The sequence below is a fragment of the Oncorhynchus keta genome, chromosome 18 (assembly GCF_023373465.1).
Source record: "Oncorhynchus keta strain PuntledgeMale-10-30-2019 chromosome 18, Oket_V2, whole genome shotgun sequence".
Taxonomy (NCBI): Eukaryota; Metazoa; Chordata; class Actinopteri; order Salmoniformes; family Salmonidae; genus Oncorhynchus; species Oncorhynchus keta.
In genome coordinates, this window is record NC_068438.1 from 29,344,492 (window position 1) to 29,369,344 (window position 24,853).

At 44.3% G+C, this 24,853-nt stretch overlaps 1 protein-coding gene and 1 long non-coding RNA gene across 7 annotated transcripts in view; both read left to right on the forward strand.

The window, feature by feature from the left end:
- Nucleotides 1-24,853, forward strand: part of LOC118375293 (RNA-binding protein Musashi homolog 2-like) — a 432,377-nt gene that overhangs the window by 338,005 nt on the left and 69,519 nt on the right. For all 6 annotated transcript variants that reach the window (XM_052467847.1, XM_052467848.1, XM_052467849.1 and 3 more), the window contains exon 10: nucleotides 1,897-1,971. In XM_052467847.1, the coding sequence (XP_052323807.1) occupies nucleotides 1,897-1,971 (75 nt within the window). The remainder of the gene's footprint in view (nucleotides 1-1,896; nucleotides 1,972-24,853) is intronic.
- On the forward strand, nucleotides 12,922-17,590 carry LOC127908723 (uncharacterized). Its single transcript, XR_008068141.1, has 4 exons — nucleotides 12,922-13,094; nucleotides 13,155-14,952; nucleotides 15,253-15,972; nucleotides 16,033-17,590. It is a non-coding gene; the product is annotated as an uncharacterized LOC127908723 (long non-coding RNA).

The following is a 24,853-nucleotide window of genomic DNA, read 5'->3' on the forward strand; positions in this document are numbered from 1 at the left end:
CTCTCTCTCTCTCTCTCTCTCTCTCTCTCTCTCTCTCTCTCTCTCTCTCTCTCTCTCTCTCTCTCCTCTCTCTCTCTCTCTCTCTCTCTCTCCTCTCTCTCTCTCTCTCTCTCTCTCTCTCTCTCTCTCTCTCTCTCTCTCTCTCTCTCTCTCTCTCTCTCTCTCTCTCTCTCTCTCTCTCTCTCTCTCTCTCTCTCTCTCTCTCTCTCTCTCTCTCTCCCTCTCTCTCTCTCTCTCTCTCTCTCTCCCTCTCTCTCTCTCTCTCTCCCCTCTCTCTCTCTCTCTCTCTCTCTCCTCTCTCTCTCTCTCTCTCTCCCTCTCTCTCTCTCTCTCTCCCTCTCTCTCTCTCTCTCTCTCTCTCTCTCTCTCTCTCTCTCTCTCTCTCTCTCTCTCTCTCTCTCACACAAACATATACAAATGCACAAACTGTGGAAGTAAACTGTTGTTGTTTGTGAGCAGTGATAGGGCTCTGTAGCAGGATCTAAACAACAGCTTCAAGTGTCTAATGAGACCCAGTTGGACTGTGACAGCTCCTGTCTCCAATCTGGCAACCGTACAAGAGCAGCATGTGTTGAGTCCCATCCCACTTTATTTCCCTCTTATCTTGCATCGTGACCAGGATGTGCTCCAACGGATCCAGCATGGCGAACACTGCCCATGTGTTTTTACCCCTTTTTCTCCACAATTTCCTGGTAGTTACAGTCTTGTCCCATCGCTGCAACTCCCGTGTGAAGGTCGAGAGCCGTGCGTCCTCCGAAACACAACCCAGCTAAGTCGCACTGCTTCTTGACACAAAGCCTGCTTAACCTGGAAGACAGCCACGACAATGTGTCGGATGAAACACCGTACAGCTGGCGTGCATTGAGCCCGGCCCTCCACAGGAGTCACTTGTGCACGATGGGACAGGAACTTCCCTGCTGGCCAAGTCCTCCCCTAACCCGGCCGACACTGGGCCAATTGTATGCCGCCCGATAGATCTCCTGGTCGTGGCCGGCTTCGACAGAGCCTGAACTCGAACCAGGATCTCTAGTAGCACAGCTAGCACTGCGAAGTAGTGCCTTAGACCACTTTGCCACTTTGCCACACACACACACACACACACACACACACACACACACACACACACACACACACACACACACACACACACACACACACACACACACACACACACACACACACACACACACACACACACACACACACACACACACATACCCTTGAAACAGTTACGGCCCTATCGGAAGCTATGAAATAAGAGACTGGGGGAGCTTATGGAGCACTTGTGCCTCAGCGAGGATGGCACAATTTAACAGATTGCAAGTATATTCCCAAATAGCAGACTCAGTTTCTTTTTTGCCACTTTTGGAGTGACTTTTTACAATCTCTCAATCATATTTCCCCTCGCCTGTTCCGTCTGTGGTATCTCTGCGGGTATTACCGCCCGCCGCGCACCGCGGTAGCCTCACACCTCAGAAAGACCCCGCGTCTCTCTAATCCATAATGTCCTTGCACAAATCTCATCCACTCATTGTCTTGCAGCACCGTGTCGTTCATGATCGATTAGCCGGGGCTCTAAAAGAAAGGTTATCCATCAATAACAGTGTAGAGGGGACAAAAAACCTGGACAGATCCAGACACCCTGTTGCCATATAACCCTGGGAGCCTGCGGGGGGACGAGGGGACATCTGGGAGGAGGAGGCTGGAGAGCATGACAGGCTGAGACTGGGACACTTCTGATGCTCATCAGCTAAAACGGAGCCTCATGACTCACATGCTATCTAGTGTCAGCAGCAGGGTTGTGTGTGTGTGTGTGTGGTGTGTGTGTGTCTAAAGTGATGGGAGGCCAAGATGGTTTAACACAACTCCTGATTGTCCTCTCTCTCGCCCCCCTAGGTTACCCAAACATTGTAGCAACGTATGGCCGTGGATACACTGGTTTTGCCCCGAGCTACAGCTACCAATTCCCTGGTAAGTTCCATCTTGTTAGTCACTGTGTGCTTCTCTGCCTGCCTACTGGGGTGGGGTAATGGCTCACACACAGACCCCACTCCCTGCCTCCCTCCTCACACACACACACACACACACACACACACACACACACACACACACACACACACACACACACACACACACACACACACACACACACACACACACACACACACACACACACACACACACACACACACACACACACACACACACACACACACACACACACACACACACACACACACACACACACACACAGAGTTTGGCGCACAAACAAAAAAATCAAATCTCACACACACGCAGTGTTCTCTGTCTGATCTCAGCTGTGTTCCTGAGGATGATTATGTGATGTTGTAATGCCATGTCACTCTCTGTAACCCAATGGCATCAGTAAGGGATGAATTCCTTCCTGGCACCCACTCACCGCATCATCACTCTGCCAGCTATTATAAAGTGGAAAAATCCAATCCGCCAAATGTGATTAGATAAGGTAACATTATGTAGTTATTCCACAATTCACTTCCCTCTAAAGGTCTCTACAATGGGAAATGTCAGGGTTGAGCCTAAAATGTGCCAACAGCACTTGACGGTGATCCACTGTTCAGGCTTGATTTCATGCCTTATTTCAACATGTTATGAGTGGCCTGTGTCCTCTCTGCCGCTTGGTATCACTATACCCAGATTGGCATGGGAGAGAGTGACTGTCACCATGTTAGGGACTGCCATGGCGAGATGGTCCACCATTATCCAGCATGCAGAGAATTTATATACACATATACAGGAGGGGAACAAGCGGTGTTTCAATATGGGGAGTTGTTTTTCTTGTGGATGGTCAATTTAATAGTTGAAACCTATCTTTCTAATAGGAGTCAGGTAATGTTTGTTTAGATACAGTATGATACACCAGTGTACTCTACTAATGATGACGTGGGATCTTTGGCGATTTAACTTCAATTGTCTGAAATGTTACATTTTGATTGTGGTCTGTAACTGATGATCTTGTGGTCTTAGCCCCATGCTCATACGAAGATGCAAGAACCCACTGCATCTGTGAGCAATGTCAATCGTCTGTGGAGTATGGAGTGGAGAACATCAGTACAGTATTGCAGCAGGTTGTTGTCTCTATAATCACAACATCTCAGTGTACTCTTCAGCGGCAGTGTGAATGCGTGTCAAACGGAGTCGCAAACACCCGAGTTCAGACGGAATATTACCGAAACAGATGAATAAATTAATGGAGGGAATTAATAATGAATGGGTGTAAATTGGCGAGGTGCTGGTGAAATCATCCAGCACTGTGACTATACCAGGGGAAAGGGAATAAAACAGGGGTGTCAAACTCATTTTCCCCCATGGTCTGTATTTGGTCTTCAACAAGGTCTGGAGGGCCGCACTGAAAATTGGTTATATTTACGCTGCGTAAAATTTGAAACAAAATCCTATCTTTTGGGGAATTTTCAATGCTTTTTGACTGTCTAGCTGTCTAGCCCTACCTGCCCTCCTCCTTCCCTCTCTCCTCCCTCTCCTTCCTCCTTCTCTCCTCTCTCCTCCCCCTCCCTCCTCCTACTCACACAGATTAAAAATAAAATGAAAAGACAAAAAAGCAAGAACAAACCCTCTAGCTGGAGGGACCCCAGCAGATCTAGTGCTGTCTGTCATCAGTCCAGGCCTTGGTTTGGCTAGTACACAGGCACTGTGTTACATTGCTAAAAGGGCTGATTGCTCTGAGGTTAACTTTGCTGCCTTCCTTTAATCTGCTGGCTCTGTCTGTAAAATGATCTTGCCTCAGCACCAGGAACAATGTGGTCCCTTTTTGTCCCTGTGATTGTCAGATACTGTAGTGCCAAACAACCTTGGTGTTGGACATGTAAGGTGAAAAGCCTTTTTTCCCTCCTTGTAGCGTCGGGGGATTTAGCATAAAGCTCACTCTGCTTGGGAGGTTAAAAATGGACTGTTGAAAATGAGAGGAGATGCACTGCCCGCAATCCACACAGGAGACAGCTTCAGAGGAGGTCAAATGGAGGTGTGTGTGTGTGTGTGTGTGTGTGTGTGTGTGTGTGTGTGTGTGTGTGTGTGTGTGTGTGTGTGTGTGTGTGTGTGTGTGTGTGTGTGTGTGTGTGTGTGTGTGTGTGTGTGTGTGTGTGTGTGTGCGCGCGTGTGCGTGCGTGCGAGGTCATTTTACCATGGCCTATTTCTCATCTCCCACGTCTCCTGATTCAAAAATTATTTGAATGAATGTTTCCTGTGCTATGGCTATTGTAAAGTGTGCGTGCACAATGCTAAAGCAACAATAAGGATGATGAGACAACAGTGTTTACAATTCGTGCTGCTTGCCTTTTTGTATTTTCTTTATTTTTTCCCGCTACATTCCCCTTTTGACTGTCACAGCCAGTTCTAAGAAACAGACATTTTAGAGCAATTGGATGATGTGGCAATAACATTTCTATTTCACTTCTTTACTGGTTCAAATGGACCTGGTGTAAAACTGTTACCAAAACAAGAAACACTTGAAGTGAATATCTCTGTCTGTAGACTCTCTCTTTCCTCTCACCTTCACAGCAGCCAATTGTCTCGTTGTCTTTGTCACACCCCATTTCTGGCATCTGACGGGCCTGCCGCTGATGAGAGCTGAAGGATGTGGTGGCGGTGAATGCCAAGGTCACAGCCTCTTAGAGCACTTCCTGTGCCATGGCTGTGTAATAAAGCCACCTCATCCCTCGCTCCTCTCCTCCATTTACCTGGCTCTCCTTTAAGGGGGAAGGGAATTGAAGCTTCACTTTTGATTAGAGCCTAATCAGTTATGCAAATAGGAGGGGGACCATCAAGAGGTTTGCCCCCATCAACCTCAAACACACACACATGCAACGCCCACACACACACCCGGGGCCCCACAGCCTGAACTCAGACAGCTACACACTGCGGCTAAGGGAGATAGAAACCAAACAAACAACAAATAAAACACCTTTGGTGCCCCTCTGTTTCTCTGTGCTTTCTGGCCTGGCCATCAAGAGAGTGAAATACCTGCTGTGCTCTGTTTAATAACTACCTGAACCATGCTGGGCTCGCAGGTCGGTCTGGCTCTGTTTAATAACTACCTGAACCATGCTGGGCTCGCAGGTCGATCTGGCTCTGTTTAATAACTACCTGAACCATGCTGGGCTCGCAGGTCGGTCTGGCTCTGTTTAATAACTACCTGAACCATGCTGGGCTCGCAGGTCGGTCTGGCTCTGTTTAATAACTACCTGAACCATGCTGGGCTCGCAGGTCGGTCTGGCTCTGTTTAATAACTACCTGAACCATGCTGGGCTCGCAGGTCGGTCTGGCTCTGTTTAATAACTACCTGAACCATGCTGGGCTCGCAGGTCGGTCTGGCTCTGTTTAATAACTACCTGAAACATGCTGGGCTCGCAGGTCGGTCTGGCTCTGTTTAATAACTACCTGAACCATGCTGGGCTCGCAGGTCGGTCTGGCTCTGTTTAATAACTACCTGAACCATGCTGGGCTCGCAGGTCGGTCTGGCTCTGTTTAATAACTACCTGAACCATGCTGGGCTCGCAGGTCGGTCTGTCTCTGTTTAATAACTACCTGAACCATGCTGGGCTCGCAGGTCGGTCTGGCTCTGTTTAATAACTACCTGAACCATGCTGGGCTCGCAGGTCGGTCTGGCTCTGTTTAATAACTACCTGAACCATGCTGGGCTCGCAGGTCGGTCTGGCTCTGTTTAATAACTACCTGAACCATGCTGGGCTCGCAGGCTGGGCTCGCAGGTCTGGCTCTGTTTAATAACTACCTGAACCATGCTGGGCTCGCAGGTCGGTCTGGCTCTGTTTAATAACTACCTGAACCATGCTGGGCTCGCAGGTCGGTCTGGCTCTGTTTAATAACTACCTGAACCATGCTGGGCTCGCAGGTCGGTCTGGCTCTGTTTAATAACTACCTGAACCATGCTGGGCTCGCAGGTCGGTCTGGCTCTGTTTAATAACTACCTGAACCATGCTGGGCTCGCAGGTCGGTCTGGCTCTGTTTAATAACTACCTGAACCATGCTGGGCTCGCAGGTCGGTCTGGCTCTGTTTAATAACTACCTGAACCATGCTGGGCTCTGTTTAAGGAACCATGCTGGGCTCGCATCTGGCTCTGTTTAATAACTACCTGAACCATGCTGGGCTCGCAGGTCGGTCTGGCTCTGTTTAATAACTACCTGAACCATGCTGGGCTCGCAGGTCGGTCTGGCTCTGTTTAATAACTACCTGAACCATGCTGGGCTCGCAGGTCGGTCTGGCTCTGTTTAATAACTACCTGAACCATGCTGGGCTCGCAGGTCGGTCTGGCTCTGTTTAATAACTACCTGAACCATGCTGGGCTCGCAGGTCGGTCTGGCTCTGTTTAATAACTACCTGAACCATGCTGGGCTCGCGGGTCGGTCTAGCTCTGTTTAATAACTACCAGGACCAGCACACACCTCTCACAGCATGAAACTACCCTTAACTACCAGGACCAGCACACACCTCTCACAGCATGAAACTACCCTTAACTACCAGGACCAGCACACACCTCTCACAGCATGAAACTACCCTTAACTACCAGGACCAGTACACACCTCTCACAGCATGAAACTACCCTTAACTACCAGGACCAGTACACACCTCTCACAGCATGAAACTACCCTTAACTACCAGGACCAGCACACACCTCTCACAGCATGAAACTACCCTTAACTACCAGGACCAGCACACACCTCTCACAGCATGAAACTACCCTTAACTACCAGGACCAGTACACACCTCTCACAGCATGAAACTACCCTTAACTACCAGGACCAGCACACACCTCTCACAGCATGAAACTACCCTTAACTACCAGGACCAGCACACACCTCTCACAGCATGAAACTACCCTTAACTACCAGGACCAGCACACACCTCTCACAGCATGAAACTACCAGGACCAGTACACACCTCTCACAGCATGAAACGACCAGGACCAGCACACACCTCTCACAGCATGAAACTACCCGTAACTACCAGGACCAGCACACACCTCTCACAGCAAGAAACTACCCTCAACTAGCAGGACCAGCACACACCTCTCACAGCATGAAACTACCCTTAACTACCAGGACCAGTACACACCTCTCACAGCATGAAACTACCCTTAACTACCAGGACCAGCACACACCTCTCACAGCATGAAACTACCCTTAACTACCAGGACCAGTACACACCTCTCACAGCATGAAACTACCCTTAACTACCAGGACCAGTACACACCTCTCACAGCATGAAACTACCCTTAACTACCAGGACCAGCACACACCTCTCACAGCATGAAACTACCCTTAACTACCAGGACCAGTACACACCTCTCACAGCATGAAACTACCCTTAACTACCAGGACCAGTACACACCTCTCACAGCATGAAACTACCCTTAACTACCAGGACCAGCACACACCTCTCACAGCATGAAACTACCCTCAACTACCAGGACCAGCACACACCTCTCACAGCATGAAACTACCCTTAACTACCAGGACCAGCACACACCTCTCACAGCATGAAACCACCCTCAACTACCAGGACCAGTACACACCTCTCACATCATGAAACTACCCTTAACTACCAGGACCAGTACACACCTCTCACAGCATGAAACTACCCTTAACTACCAGGACCAGTACACACCTCTCACAGCATGAAACTACCCTTAACTACCAGGACCAGCACACACCTCTCACAGCATGAAACTACCCTTAACTACCAGGACCAGCACACACCTCTCACAGCATGAAACTACCCTTAACTACCAGGACCAGCACACACCTCTCACAGCATGAAACTACCCTTAACTACCAGGACCAGCACACACCTCTCACAGCATGAAACTACCCTTAACTACCAGGACCAGTACACACCTCTCACAGCATGAAACTACCCTTAACTACCAGGACCAGCACACACCTCTCACAGCATGAAACTACCCTTAACTACCAGGACCAGCACACACCTCTCACAGCATGAAACTACCCTTAACTACCAGGACCAGTACACACCTCTCACAGCATGAAACTACCCTTAACTACCAGGACCAGCACACACCTCTCACAGCATGAAGCTACCCTTAACTACCAGGACCAGCACACACCTCTCACAGCATGAAACTACCCTTAACTACCAGGACCAGTACACACCTCTCACAGCATGAAACTACCCTTAACTACCAGGACCAGCACACACCTCTCACAGCATGAAACTACCCTTAACTACCAGGACCAGCACACACCTCTCACAGCATGAAACTACCCTTAACTACCAGGACCAGTACACACCTCTCACAGCATGAAACTACCCTTAACTACCAGGACCAGCACACACCTCTCACAGCATGAAGCTACCCTTACCAACCTGGAATTAAAATTAAAATAGATTTTTGGGGGATCTGTATTATTTGATTTACACAACATGCCTACCACTTTCAAGATGCAAAATATGTTTTATTGTGAAACAAACAAGAAATAAGACAAAAGAAAATGAAAACTTGAGTGTGCATAACTATTCACCCCCCCAAAGTCAGCACTTTGTAGAGCCACCTTTTGCAGCAATTACAGCTGCAAGTCTCTTGGGGTATGTCTCTATAAGCTAGCCACTGGGATTTTTTCCCATTTTCAAGGCAAAACTTCTCCAGCTCCTTCAGGTAGGATGGGTTCCGCTGTTGTACAGCTATCTTTAAGTCATACCACAGATTCTCAATTGGATTGAAGCCTGGGCTTTGACTAGGCCATTCCAAGACATTTAAATGTTTCCTCTTACACCACTCAAGTGTTGCTTTAGCAGTATGCTTAGGTCATTGTTCAGCAAGAAGAAGACTGAAACAGGTTTCCCTCAAGAATTTCCCAGTATTTAGTGCCATCCATCATTCCTTCAATTCTGACCAGTTTCCCAGTCCCTGCCAATGAAAAACATCCCCACAGCATGATGCTGCTACCACCATGCCTCACTGTGGGGATGGTGTTCTCGGGGTCATGGGAGGTGTTGGGTCTGTGCCAGACATAGCTTATTCCTTGATGCCCAAAAAGCAACATTTTAGTCTCATCTGACCAGAGTACCCCTTCATCCATATGTTTGGGGAGTCTCCCACATGCCTTTTGGCGAACACCAAATGTGTTTGCTTCTTTTTTTCCTTTAAGAAATGTTTCTTTTCTGGCCACTCTTCCTTAAAGCCCAGCTCTGTGGAGTGTACGGCTTAAAGTGGTCCTGTGGATAGATACTCCAATCTCCGCTGTGGAGCTTTGCAGCTCCTTCAGGGTTATCTTTGGTCTCTTTGTTGCCTCTCTGATTAATGCCCTCCATGCTTGATCCGTGAGTTTTGGTGGGTGGCCCTCTCTTGGCAGGTTTGTTGTGTTGTCATATTCTTTCCATTAAAAAAAAAAACAGATTTAATGGTGCTCCGTGGGATGTTCAAGGTTTTTATAACTCAACCCTGATCTGTATTTCTCCACAACTTTGTCCCTGACCTGTTTGGAGAGCTCATCGGTCTTCATGGTGCCTCCTGCTAGGTGGTTCCCCTTGCTTAGTGATGTTTCAGAATGGGGCCTTTCAGAACTTTGTAATCTGAATATTTTCCTTGGTGCCCTGACTTCCTAGTTAATTACAGTTACATGATTAATCAGTTTGATCGCGTAATACTAATTACAGAGAATCTTTGATAAAAACGAAGTCTTCAATTTAATGATAGTAAAGACACGACAAACTGGTTACCAACGTAATTAGTGAAAATAAGTATTTTGTCAGACCCATGGTATACAGTCTGATATACCACAAGCTGTGAGCCAATCAGCATTCAGGGCTCGAACCACAAAGTTTATAATTTGCAATATAGCCTAAGTCTTTAGCTTGGCTTTTATAATGTATAAGGGATGGGGGGAGTTGTCTGCTTGCCCGGTGATGTGGGCAGGTGAAGATAAAATGCAGTGGCAGAATTCTTGTACCAGTCCATCACTGAGGGAGAGAGAAAGGGAGACAGAAGAGGGCAGAGAGAGAAGGACAGAAAAGGAGGAAGTGAGGGGGTCAGTAAGGGAAGGGAGAGAGAAAAGGGTGAAGAGGAAGAAAGATAAAGAGAGAGGGGGGGACAGAGAGAGAGAGAGAGAGAGGGGGGACAGAGAGAGAGAGGGGGACAGAGAGAGAGAGAGAGGGACAGAGACAGAGAGGGGGAGAGAGAGAGAGAGAGAGAGGGGAGAGAGAGAGAGGGGGACAGAGAGGGAGAGAGAGAGAGGGACAGAGAGAGAGGGGGCAGGACAGAGAGAGAGAGAGAGGGGGACAGAGAGAGAGAGAGGGGGACAGAGAGAGAGAGAGAGGGGGACAGAGAGAGAGAGAGAGAGAGGGACAGAGAGAGAGCGAGAGCGAGAGAGGAGGACAGAGAGAGAGAGAGAGAGGGGGACAGAGAGAGAGAGAGAGAGGGGGACACAGAGAGAGAGAGAGAGAGGGGGACAGAGAGAGAGAGAGAGGGGGACAGAGCGAGAGAGAGAGAGGGGGACAGAGCGAGAGAGAGGGGGACAGAGCGAGAGAGAGGGGGACAGAGAGAGAGAGAGAGAGAGAGAGAGAGAGAGAGAGAGAGAGAGATGGACAGAGAGCGTGTCAGTGAGAGAAGCAGGCACCCAGGCATCTGGGCCACCACATCCAGCAGCTCCTCAGAGAAAATCACCTCTAATTGAAAAGCATGCTTAATAACCCAGTGGGTGTGGAGAGTCAAATGCCTTCAACATGTCAGAGGCTGGGAACAGAGGACCGCTGCACTTTGGCTCTGATGCACCACACACACACTTACGCAAATATGTATACACACACACACTGATGATGATGTGTGTTTATTGTGTGGGCTGTGGAGCCCCAGCCCAGGTCACAGCAGGAGTCGCATTGTACAGGTTAATGCTGCTGTCAAATCATGTTGGCTGTCAATGTACAGTACCAGTCAAAGGTTTGGAAACACCTACACATTCAATGGTTTTTCTTTATTTTTTCTATTTTCTACATTGTAGAATAATAGTGAAGACATCAAAACTATGAAATAACACATGTCAGCATGTAGGAACCAAAAAAGAGATAAACTAATCAAAATATATTTTATATTTTCAAAGTAGCCACCCTTTCCCTTGATGACAGCTTCGCACACTCTTGGCATTCTCTCAACCAGCTTCATGAGGTAGTAACCTGGAATGCATTTCAATTAACAGGTGTGCCTTGAAAGTAAATTTGTGGAATTTCTTTCCTTCTTAATGTGTTTGAGCCAATCAGTTGTGTTGTGACAATGTAGGGGTGGTATACAGAAGATAGCCCTATTTGGTAAAAGACCATGTTCATATAATGGAAAGAACAGCTCAAATAAGCAAAGAGAAACGACAGTCCATCATTACTTTAAGACATGAAGGTCAGTCAATACAGAAACTTCAAGAACTTTGAAAGTTTCTTTAAGTGCAGTCGCAAAAACCATCAAGCGCTATGATGAAACTGGTTCTCATGAGGACCACCACAGGAAAGGAAGACCCAGAGTTACCTCTGCTGCAGAGGATAAGTTCATTAGTTACCAGCCTCAGAAATTGCAGCCCAAATACATTGTTCACAGAATCAAAGTAACGGACACATCTCAACATGAACTGTGGAGACTGAAGGAGACTGCGTGAATCAGGCCTTCATGATCAAATTGCTGCAATGAAACCACTACTAAAGGACACCAATAAGATGAAGAGACTTGCTTGGGCCAAGAAACATGAACAATGGACATGACCGATGGAAATTTGTCCTTTTGGTCTTGAGTCCAAATGTAAGATTTGTGGTTCTGAACGTTGTGTCTTTGTGAGACACATACTAGGTGAACAGATGATCTCTGCATGTGTGGTTCCCACTGTGAAGCATGGAGGAGGAGGTGTGATGGTGTGGGGGTGCTTTGCTGGTGACACTGTTGATGATTTATTTAGAATTCAAGGCACACTTAATTAGCCAGCATGGCTACCACAACATTTTGCAGCGATACGCCATCATTATCTCATTAATCAAACATTTGTTTGTCACATACACGTGTTTAGCAGCTATTATTGCAGGTGTAGCGAAATGCTTGTGTTTCTAGCTCCAACAGTGCAGTAATATCTAACGAGTAATATCTATCAATTTCACTACAATATACACAAATCGAAAGGAATGGAATTAAGAATATTTCAATATTTAGACTAAGATACAGTAGAATAGGATAGAATACATCAAATCAAATCAATCTTTATTTGCCAAATGCGCCTAATACAACAAGTGTAGACCTTACCGTGAAATGCTTACTTACAAGCCCTTAACCAACAGTGCAGTTCAAGAAGAGTTAAGAAAATATTTATGAAATAAACAAAAATTATAAAAAGTAACACAATAACATAACAATAACGAGGCTATATACATACAGGGGGTACCGTTACTGAATCAGTGTGTGGGGATAGAAGTTAGAGATAATTTGTACATGTAGGTAGGGGTGAAGTGACTATGCATAGATAATAAACAGAGAGTAGCAGCAGTGTACATGTAGGTAGGGGTGAAGTGACTATACATAGATAATAAACAGAGAGTAGCAGCAGTGTACATGTAGGTAGGGGTGAAGTGACTATGCATAGATAATAAACAGAGAGTAGCAGCAGTGTACATGTAGGTAGGGGTGAAGTGACTATACATAGATAATAAACAGAGAGTAGCAGCAGTGTACATGTAGGTAGGGGTGAAGTGACTATGCATAGATAATAAACAGAGAGTAGCAGCAGTGTACATGTAGTTAGGGGTGAAGTGACTATACATAGATAATAAACAGTGAGTAGCAGCAGTGTACATGTAGGTAGGGGTAAAGTGACTATACATAGATAATAAACAGAGAGTAGCAGCAGTGTACATGTAGGTAGGGGTGAAGTGACTATACATAGATAATAAACAGAGAGTAGCAGCAGTGTACATGTAGGTAGGGGTGAAGTGACTATACATAGATAATAAACAGAGAGTAGCAGCAGTGTACATGTAGGTAGGGGTAAAGTGATTATACATAGATAATAAACAGAGAGTAGCAGCAGTGTACATGTAGGTAGGGGTGAAGTGACTATACATAGATAATAAACAGAGAGTAGCAGCAGTGTACATGTAGGTAGGGGTGAAGTGACTATACATAGATAATAAACAGAGAGTAGCAGCAGTGTACATGTAGGTAGGGGTAAAGTGACTATGCATAGATAATAAACAGTGAGTAGCAGCAGTGTACATGTAGGTAGGGGTGAAGTGACTATACATAGATAATAAACAGAGAGTAGCAGCAGTGTACATGTAGGTAGGGGTGAAGTGACTATACATAGATAATAAACAGAGAGTAGCAGCAGTGTACATGTAGGTAGGGGTGAAGTGATTATACATAGATAATAAACAGAGAGTAGCAGCAGTGTACATGTAGGTAGGGGTGAAGTGACTATACATAGATAATAAACAGAGAGTAGCAGCAGTGTACATGTAGGTAGGGGTGAAGTGACTATACATAGATAATAAACAGTGAGTAGCAGCAGTGTACATGTAGGTAGGGGTGAAGTGACTATACATAGATAATAAACAGAGAGTAGCAGCAGTGTACATGTAGGTAGGGGTAAAGTGACTATACATAGATAATAAACAGTGAGTAGCAGCAGTGTACATGTAGGTAGGGGTGAAGTGACTATACATAGATAATAAACAGAGAGTAGCAGCAGTGTACATGTAGGTAGGGGTGAAGTGATTATACATAGATAATAAACAGAGAGTAGCAGCAGTGTACATGTAGGTAGGGGTGAAGTGACTATACATAGATAATAAACAGAGAGTAGCAGCAGTGTACATGTAGGTAGGGGTGAAGTGATTATACATAGATAATAAACAGAGAGTAGCAGCAGTGTACATGTAGGTAGGGGTGAAGTGATTATACATAGATAATAAACAGAGAGTAGCAGCAGTGTACATGTAGGTAGGGGTGAAGTGACTATACATAGATAATAAACAGAGAGTAGCAGCAGTGTACATGTAGGTAGGGGTGAAGTGACTATACATAGATAATAAACAGTGAGTAGCAGCAGTGTACATGTAGGTAGGGGTGAAGTGACTATACATAGATAATAAACAGAGAGTAGCAGCAGTGTACATGTAGGTAGGGGTAAAGTGACTATACATAGATAATAAACAGTGAGTAGCAGCAGTGTACATGTAGGTAGGGGTGTAGTGACTATACATAGATAATAAACAGAGAGTAGCAGCAGTGTACATGTAGGTAGGGGTGAAGTGATTATACATAGATAATAAACAGAGAGTAGCAGCAGTGTACATGTAGGTAGGGGTGAAGTGACTATACATAGATAATAAACAGAGAGTAGCAGCAGTGTACATGTAGGTAGGGGTGAAGTGACTATACATAGATAATAAACAGAGAGTAGCAGCAGTGTACATGTAGGTAGGGGTGAAGTGACTATACATAGATAATAAACAGAGAGTAGCAGCAGTGTACATGTAGGTAGGGGTGAAGTGACTATGTATAGATAATAAACAGAGAGTTGCAGCAGTGTACATGTAGGTAGGGGTGAAGTGACAGCATAGATAATAAACAGAGAGTAGCAGCAGTGTACATGTAGGTAAGGGTGAAGTGACTATACATAGATAATAAACAGAGAGTAGCAGCAGTGTACATGTAGGTAGGGGTGAAGTGACTATACATAGATAATAAACAGTGAGTAGCAGCAGTGTACATGTAGGTAGGGGTGAAGTGACTATACATAGATAATAAACAGAGAGTAGCAGCAGTGTACATGTAGGTAGGGGTGTAGTGACTATACATAGATAATAAACAGAGAGTAGCAGCAGTGTACATGTAGGTAGGGGTAAAGTGACTATACATAGATAATAAACAGTGAGTAGCAGCAGTGTACATGTAGGTAGGGGTGAAGTGACTATACATAGATAATAAACAGAGAGTAGCAGCAGTGTACATGTAGGTAGGGGTAAAGTGACTATACATAGATAATAAACAGAGAGTAGCAGCAGTGTACATGTAGGTAGGGGTGAAGTGACTATACATAGATAATAAACAGAGAGTAGCAGCAGTGTACATGTAGGTAGGGGTGAAGTGACTATACATAGATAATAAACAGAGAGTAGCAGCAGTGTACATGTAGGTAGGGGTGAAGTGACTATGCATAGATAATAAACAGAGAGTAGCAGCAGTGTACATGTAGGTAGGGGTAAAGTGACTATACATAGATAATAAACAGAGAGTAGCAGCAGTGTACATGTAGGTAGGGGTGAAGTGACTATACATAGATAATAAACAGAGAGTAGCAGCAGTGTACATGTAGGTAGGGGTGAAGTGACTATACATAGATAATAAACAGAGAGTAGCAGCAGTGTACATGTAGGTAGGGGTGAAGTGACTATACATAGATAATAAACAGAGAGTAGCAGCAGTGTACATGTAGGTAGGGGTGAAGTGACTATGCATAGATAATAAACAGAGAGTAGCAGCAGTGTACATGTAGGTAGGGGTGAAGTGACTATACATAGATAATAAACAGTGAGTAGCAGCAGTGTACATGTAGGTAGGGGTGAAGTGACTATACATAGATAATAAACAGTGAGTAGCAGCAGTGTACATGTAGGTAGGGGTGAAGTGACTATACATAGATAATAAACAGAGAGTAGCAGCAGTGTACATGTAGGTAGGGGTGAAGTGACTATACATAGATAATAAACAGAGAGTAGCAGCAGTGTACATGTAGGTAGGGGTGAAGTGACTATACATAGATAATAAACAGAGAGTAGCAGCAGTGTACATGTAGGTAGGGGTGAAGTGACTATACATAGATAATAAACAGTGAGTAGCAGCAGTGTACATGTAGGTAGGGGTGAAGTGACTATGCATAGATAATAAACAGTGAGTAGCAGCAGTGTACATGTAGGTAGGGGTGAAGTGACTATACATAGATAATAAACAGTGAGTAGCAGCAGTGTACATGTAGGTAGGGGTGAAGTGACTATGCATAGATAATAAACAGTGAGTAGCAGCAGTGTACATGTAGGTAGGGGTGAAGTGACTATACATAGATAATAAACAGTGAGTAGCAGCAGTGTACATGTAGGTAGGGGTGAAGTGACTATACATAGATAATAAACAGTGAGTAGCAGCAGTGTACATGTAGGTAGGGGTGAAGTGACTATACATAGATAATAAACAGTGAGTAGCAGCAGTGTACATGTAGGTAGGGGTGAAGTGACTATACATAGATAATAAACAGTGAGTAGCAGCAGTGTACATGTAGGTAGGGGTGAAGTGACTATACATAGATAATAAACAGTGAGTAGCAGCAGTGTACATGTAGGTAGGGGTGAAGTGACTATACATAGATAATAAACAGTGAGTAGCAGCAGTGTACATGTAGGTAGGGGTAAAGTGACTATACATAGATAATAAACAGTGAGTAGCAGCAGTGTACATGTAGGTAGGGGTGTAGTGACTATACATAGATAATAAACAGAGAGTAGCAGCAGTGTACATGTAGGTAGGGGTGTAGTGACTATGCATAGATAATAAACAGTGAGTAGCAGCAGTGTACATGTAGGTAGGGGTGAAGTGACTATACATAGATAATAAACAGTGAGTAGCAGCAGTGTACATGTAGGTAGGGGTGAAGTGACTATGCATAGATAATAAACAGTGAGTAGCAGCAGTGTACATGTAGGTAGGGGTGAAGTGACTATACATAGATAATAAACAGAGAGTAGCAGCAGTGTACATGTAGGTAGGGGTGAAGTGACTATACATAGATAATAAACAGTGAGTAGCAGCAGTGTACATGTAGGTAGGGGTGAAGTGACTATACATAGATAATAAACAGAGAGTAGCAGCAGTGTACATGTAGGTAGGGGTGAAGTGACTATGCATAGATAATAAACAGTGAGTAGCAGCAGTGTACATGTAGGTAGGGGTGAAGTGACTATACATAGATAATAAACAGAGAGTAGCAGCAGTGTACATGTAGGTAGGGGTGAAGTGACTATACATAGATAATAAACAGAGAGTAGCAGCAGTGTACATGTAGGTAGGGGTGAAGTGACTATACATAGATAATAAACAGAGAGTAGCAGCAGTGTACATGTAGGTAGGGGTGAAGTGACTATACATAGATAATAAACAGAGAGTAGCAGCAGTGTACATGTAGGTAGGGGTGAAGTGACTATACATAGATAATAAACAGTGAGTAGCAGCAGTGTACATGTAGGTAGGGGTGAAGTGACTATGCATAGATAATAAACAGTGAGTAGCAGCAGTGTACATGTAGGTAGGGGTGAAGTGACTATACATAGATAATAAACAGAGAGTAGCAGCAGTGTACATGTAGGTAGGGGTGAAGTGACTATACATAGATAATAAACAGAGAGTAGCAGCAGTGTACATGTAGGTAGGGGTGAAGTGACTATACATAGATAATAAACAGTGAGTAGCAGCAGTGTACATGTAGGTAGGGGTGAAGTGACTATACATAGATAATAAACAGTGAGTAGCAGCAGTGTACATGTAGGTAGGGGTGAAGTGACTATGCATAGATAATAAACAGTGAGTAGCATTAGTGTACATGTAGGTAGGGGTGAAGTGACTATGCATAGATAATAAACAGTGAGTAGCAGCAGTGTACATGTAGGTAGGGGTGTAGTGACTATACATAGATAATAAACAGTGATAGCAGCAGTGTACATGTAGGTAGGGGTGAAGTGACTATACATAGATAATAAACAGTGAGTAGCAGCAGTGTACATGTAGGTAGGGGTGAAGTGACTATACATAGATAATAAACAGAGAGTAGCAGCAGTGTACATGTAGGTAGGGGTGAAGTGACTATACATAGATAATAAACAGTGAGTAGCAGCAGTGTACATGTAGGTAGGGGTAAAGTGACTATACATAGATAATAAACAGTGAGTAGCAGCAGTGTACATGTAGGTAGGGGTGAAGTGACTATACATAGATAATAAACAGTGAGTAGCAGCAGTGTACATGTAGGTAGGGGTGAAGTGACTATACATAGATAATAAACAGAGAGTAGCAGCAGTGTACATGTAGGTAGGGGTGAAGTGACTATACATAGATAATAAACAGTGAGTAGCAGCAGTGTACATGTAGGTAAGGGTGAAGTGACTATACATAGATAATAAACAGTGAGTAGCAGCAGTGTACATGTAGGTAGGGGTGAAGTGACTATACATAGATAATAAACAGTGAGTAGCAGCAGTGTACATGTAGGTAGGGGTGAAGTGACTATACATAGATAATAAACAGTGAGTAGCACCAGTGTACATGTAGGTAGGGGTGAAGTGACTATACATAGATAATAAACAGTGAGTAGCAGCAGTGTACATGTAGGTAGGGGTAAAGTGACTATACATAGATAATAAACAGTGAGTAGCACCAGTGTACATGTAGGTAGGGGTGAAGTGACTATACATAGATAATAAACAGAGAGTAGCAGCAGTGTACATGTAGGTAGAGGTGAAGTGACTATGGATAGATAATAAACAGTGAGTAGCAGCAGTGTACATGTAGGTAGGGGTGAAGTGACTATACATAGATAATAAACAGAGAGTAGCAGCAGTGTACATGTAGGTAGGGGTGAAGTGACTATACATAGATAATAAACAGTGAGTAGCAGCAGTGTACATGTAGGTAGGGGTGAAGTGACTATACATAGATAATAAACAGTGAGTAGCAGCAGTGTACATGTAGGTAGGGGTGAAGTGACTATACATAGATAATAAACAGAGAGTAGCAGCAGTGTACATGTAGGTAGGGGTAAAGTGACTATACATAGATAATAAACAGTGAGTAGCAGCAGTGTACATGTAGGTAGGGGTGAAGTGACTATACATAGATAATAAACAGAGAGTAGCAGCAGTGTACATGTAGGTAGGGGTGAAGTGACTATACATAGATAATAAACAGTGAGTAGCAGCAGTGTACATGTAGGTAGGGGTGTAGTGACTATACATAGATAATAAACAGAGAGTAGCAGCAGTGTACATGTAGGTAGGGGTAAAGTGACTATACATAGATAATAAACAGTGAGTAGCAGCAGTGTACATGTAGGTAGGGGTGAAGTGACTATACATAGATAATAAACAGAGAGTAGCAGCAGTGTACATGTAGGTAGGGGTGAAGTGACTATACATAGATAATAAACAGTGAGTAGCAGCAGTGTACATGTAGGTAGGGGTGAAGTGACTATACATAGATAATAAACAGAGAGTAGCAGCAGTGTACATGTAGGTAGGGGTAAAGTGACTATGCATAGATAATAAACAGTGAGTAGCAGCAGTGTACATGTAGGTAGGGGTGAAGTGACTATACATAGATAATAAACAGAGAGTAGCAGCAGTGTACATGTAGGTAGGGGTGAAGTGACTATACATAGATAATAAACAGAGAGTAGCAGCAGTGTACATGTAGGTGGGGGTGAAGTGACTATACATAGATAATAAACAGAGAGTAGCAGCAGTGTACATGTAGGTAGGGGTGAAGTGACTATACATAGATAATAAACAGAGAGTAGCAGCAGTGTACATGTAGGTAGGGGTGAAGTGACTATACATAGATAATAAACAGAGAGTAGCAGCAGTGTACATGTAGGTAGGGGTAAAGTGACTATGCATAGATAATAAACAGTGAGTAGCAGCAGTGTACATGTAGGTAGGGGTGAAGTGACTATGCATAGATAATAAACAGAGAGTAGCAGCAGTGTACATGTAGGTAGGGGTGAAGTGACTATACATAGATAATAAACAGTGAGTAGCAGCAGTGTACATGTAGGTAGGGGTGAAGTGACTATACATAGATAATAAACAGAGAGTAGCAGCAGTGTACATGTAGGTAGGGGTGAAGTGACTATACATAGATAATAAACAGAGAGTAGCAGCAGTGTACATGTAGGTAGGGGTGAAGTGACTATACATAGATAATAAACAGTGAGTAGCAGCAGTGTACATGTAGGTAGGGGTGAAGTGACTATACATAGATAATAAACAGTGAGTAGCAGCAGTGTACATGTAGGTAGGGGTGAAGTGACTATACATAGATAATAAACAGAGAGTAGCAGCAGTGTACATGTAGGTAGGGGTGAAGTGACTATACATAGATAATAAACAGTGAGTAGCAGCAGTGTACATGTAGGTAGGGGTGAAGTGACTATACATAGATAATAAACAGAGAGTAGCAGCAGTGTACATGTAGGTAGGGGTGAAGTGACTATACATAGATAATAAACAGTGAGTAGCAGCAGTGTACATGTAGGTAGGGGTGAAGTGACTATACATAGATAATAAACAGTGAGTAGCAGCAGTGTACATGTAGGTAGGGGTGAAGTGATTATACATAGATAATAAACAGAGAGTAGCAGCAGTGTACATGTAGGTAGGGGTGAAGTGACTATACATAGATAATAAACAGTGAGTAGCACCAGTGTACATGTAGGTAGGGGTGAAGTGACTATACATAGATAATAAACAGTGAGTAGCAGCAGTGTACATGTAGGTAGGGGTGAAGTGACTATACATAGATAATAAACAGTGAGTAGCAGCAGTGTACATGTAGGTAGGGGTGTAGTGACTATACATAGATAATAAACAGTGAGTAGCAGCAGTGTACATGTAGGTAGGGTGAAGTGACTATGCATAGATAATAAACAGTGAGTAGCACCAGTGTACATGTAGGTAGGGGTGAAGTGACTATGCAGAGATAATAAACAGTGAGTAGCAGCAGTGTACATGTAGGTAGGGGTGAAGTGACTATACAGAGATAATAAACAGTGAGTAGCAGCAGTGTACATGTAGGTAGGGTGAAGTGACTATACAGAGATAATAAACAGCGAGTAGCAGCAGTGTACATGTAGGTAGGGGTGAAGTGACTATACATAGATAATAAACAGTGAGTAGCAGCAGTGTACATGTAGGTAGGGGTGAAGTGACTATACATAGATAATAAACAGTGAGTAGCAGCAGTGTACATGTAGGTAGGGGTGTAGTGACTATACATAGATAATAAACAGTGAGTAGCAGCAGTGTACATGTAGGTAGGGGTGAAGTGACTATACATAGATAATAAACAGAGAGTAGCAGCAGTGTACATGTAGGTAGGGGTGAAGTGACTATACATAGATAATAAACAGAGAGTAGCAGCAGTGTACATGTAGGTAGGGGTGTAGTGACTATACATAGATAATAAACAGAGAGTAGCAGCAGTGTACATGTAGGTAGGGGTGTAGTGACTATACATAGATAATAAACAGTGAGTAGCAGCAGTGTACATGTAGGTAGGGGTGTAGTGACTATACATAGATAATAAACAGAGAGTAGCAGCAGTGTACATGTAGGTAGGGGTGTAGTGACTATACATAGATAACAAACAGAGAGTAGCAGCAGTGTACATGTAGGTAGGGGTAAAGTGACTATACATAGATAATAAACAGAGAGTAGCAGCAGTGTACATGTAGGTAGGGGTGTAGTGACTATACATAGATAACAAACAGAGAGTAGCAGCAGTGTACATGTAGGTAGGGGTGAAGTGACTATACATAGATAATAAACAGAGAGTAGCAGCAGTGTACATGTAGGTAGGGGTGAAGTGACTATGCATAGATAATAAACAGAGAGTAGCAGCAGTGTACATGTAGGTAGGGGTAAAGTGACTATGCATAGATAATAAACAGAGAGTAGCAGCAGTGTACATGTAGGTAGGGGTGTAGTGACTATACATAGATAATAAACAGTGAGTAGCACCAGTGTACATGTAGGTAGGGGTGAAGTGACTATACATAGATAATAAACAGAGAGTAGCAGCAGTGTACATGTAGGTAGGGGTGAAGTGACTATACATAGATAATAAACAGTGAGTAGCAGCAGTGTACATGTAGGTAGGGGTGTAGTGACTATGCATAGATAATAAACAGAGAGTAGCAGCAGTGTAAATGTAGGTAGGGGTAAAGTGACTATGCATAGATAATAAACAGAGAGTAGCAGCAGTGTACATGTAGGTAGGGGTGTAGTGACTATACATAGATAATAAACAGTGAGTAGCACCAGTGTACATGTAGGTAGGGGTAAAGTGACTATGCATATATAATAAACAGTGAGTAGCAGCAGTGTACAAAACAAATGGGGGGAGTCAATGTAATCGTCCGGTGGTCATTTGATTCATTGTTCAGCAGTCTTAAGAAGCTGTTAAGGTGCCCTTTGGTGCCACTTCCCGTACTGTAGCAGAGAAAACAGTCTATGACTTGGGTGACTGGAGTCTTTGACAATTTTATGGGGTTTCCTCTGACACGCCTATTATATAAGTCCTGGATTGGAAGCTTGGCCCCAGTGATGTACCTACCACTGTTGTGTCGTCAACCAACTTAATGATGGTGTTGGAGTTTTGTTTGGCCACGCAGTCGTGGGTGAACAGGGACTACAGGAGAGGACTAAGTACACACCCCTGATGGGCTCCAGTGTTGAGGATCATCGTGGCCACGTGTTGTTGCCTACCCTTACCACCTGGGGGCGGCCCGTCAGGATGTCCAGGATCCAGTTACAGAGGAAGGTGTTTAGTCCCAGGGTCCTTAGCTTAGTGATGAGCTTCGTGGGCGCTATGGTGATGAACACTGAGCTGCAGTCAATGAACAGCATTCTCACATAGGTGTTTCTTTTGTCCAGGTGGGAAAGGGTAGTGTGGAGTGAAATTGAGATTGCGTCATCTGTGGGTCTGTTGGGGCGGTATGCGAATTGGAGTGGGTCTAGGGTATCCGGGAGGATGCTGTTGATGTGAGCCATGACCAGCCTTTCAAAGAACTTCATGGCTACCGACGTGAGTGCTACAGGGCGGTAATCATTTAGGCAGGTTACCTTCGCTTCCTTGGGCACAGGGACTAAGGTGGTCTGCTTGAAACATGTAGGTATTACAGACTCAGTCAGGGAGAGGTTGAAAATGTCAGTAAAGACACTTGCCAGTTGGTCCCCGCATGCTTTGAGTACACGTCCTGGTAATCCATCTGGCTCCACGTCTTTGTGAATGTTGACCTGTTTAAAGGTCTTGCTCACATCGGCTACCGAGAGCGTTATCACACAGTCACCCAGAACACCTGGTGCTCTCGTGCATGCTTCAGTGTTGCTTGCCTCGAAGCGAGCATAAAAGGCATTTAGCTCGTCTGGTAGGCTCTCATCACTGGGCAGCTTGCGTCTGGGTTTCCCTTTGTAGTCCGTAATAGTTTTCAAGCCCTGACACATGCGACAAGCGTCAGAGCCGGTGTAGTAGGAGTCAATCTTAATCCTGTATTGACGTTTGGCTTGTTTGATGGTTCGTCGGAGGGCATAGCGGGATTTCTTATAGGCGTATGGATTAGTTTCCCGCTCCTTGAAAGCGGCAGCTAAAGACTTTAGCTCAATGCGGATGTTGCCTGTAATCCATTCTGGTTGGGATATGTACATATCTGTGGGGACGACGTCGTCAATGCGCTTTTGGATGAAGCAGGTGACTGAGGTGGTATACTCCTCAATGCCATTGGATGAATCCCGGAACATACAGTGCCTTGCGAAAGTATTCGGCCCCCTTGAACTTTGCGACCTTTTGCCACATTTCAGTCTTCAAACATAAAGATATAAAACTGTATTTTTTTTGTGAAGAATCAACAACAAGTGGGACACAATCATGAAGTGGAACGACATTTATTGGATATTTCAAACTTTTTTAACAATTCAAAAACGGAAAAATTTGGCGTGCAAAATTATTCAGCCCCTTTACTTTCAGTGCAGCAAACTCTCTCCAGAAGTTCAGTGAGGATCTCTGAATGATCCAATGTTGACCTAAATGACTAATGATGATAAATACAATCCACCTGTGTGTAATCAAGTCTCCGTATAAATGCACCTGCACTGTGATAGTCTCAGAGGTCCGTTAAAAGCGCAGAGAGCATCATGAAGAACAAGGAACACACCAGGCAGGTCCGAGATACTGTTGTGAAGAAGTATAAAGCCGGATTTGGATACAAAAAGATTTGCCAAGCTTTAAACATCCCAAGGAGCACTGTGCAAGCGATAATATTGAAATGGAAGGAGTATCAGACCACTGCAAATCTACCAAGACCTGGCCGTCCCTCTAAACTTTCAGCTCATACAAGGAGAAGACTGATCAGAGATGCAGCCAAGAGGCCCATGATCACTCTGGATGAACTGCAGAGATCTACAGCTGAGGTGGGAGACTCTGTCCATAGGACAACAATCAGTCGTATATTGAACAAATCTGGCCTTTATGGAAGAGTGGCAAGAAGAAAGACATTTCTTAAAGGGTTAGAGTTTGCCACAAGCCACCTGGGAGACACACCAAACATGTGGAAGAAGGTGCTCTGGTCAGATGAAACCAAAAATGAACTTTTTGGCAACAATGCAAAACGTTATGTTTGGCATAAAAGCAACACAGCTCATCACCCTGAACACACCATCCCCACTGTCAAACATGGTGGTGGCAGCATCATGGTTTGGGCCTGCTTTTCTTCAGCAGGGACAGGGAAGATGGTTAAAATTGATGGGAAGATGGATGGAGCCAAATACAGGACCATTCTGGAAGAAAACCTGATGGAGTCTGCAAAAGACCTGAGACTGGGATGGAGATTTGTCTTCCAACAAGACAATGATCCAAACATAAAGCAAAATCTACAATGGAATGGTTCAAAAATAAACATATCCAGGTGTTAGAATGGCCAAGTCAAAGTCCAGACCTGAATCCAATCGAGAATCTGTGGAAAGAACTGAAAACTGCTGTTC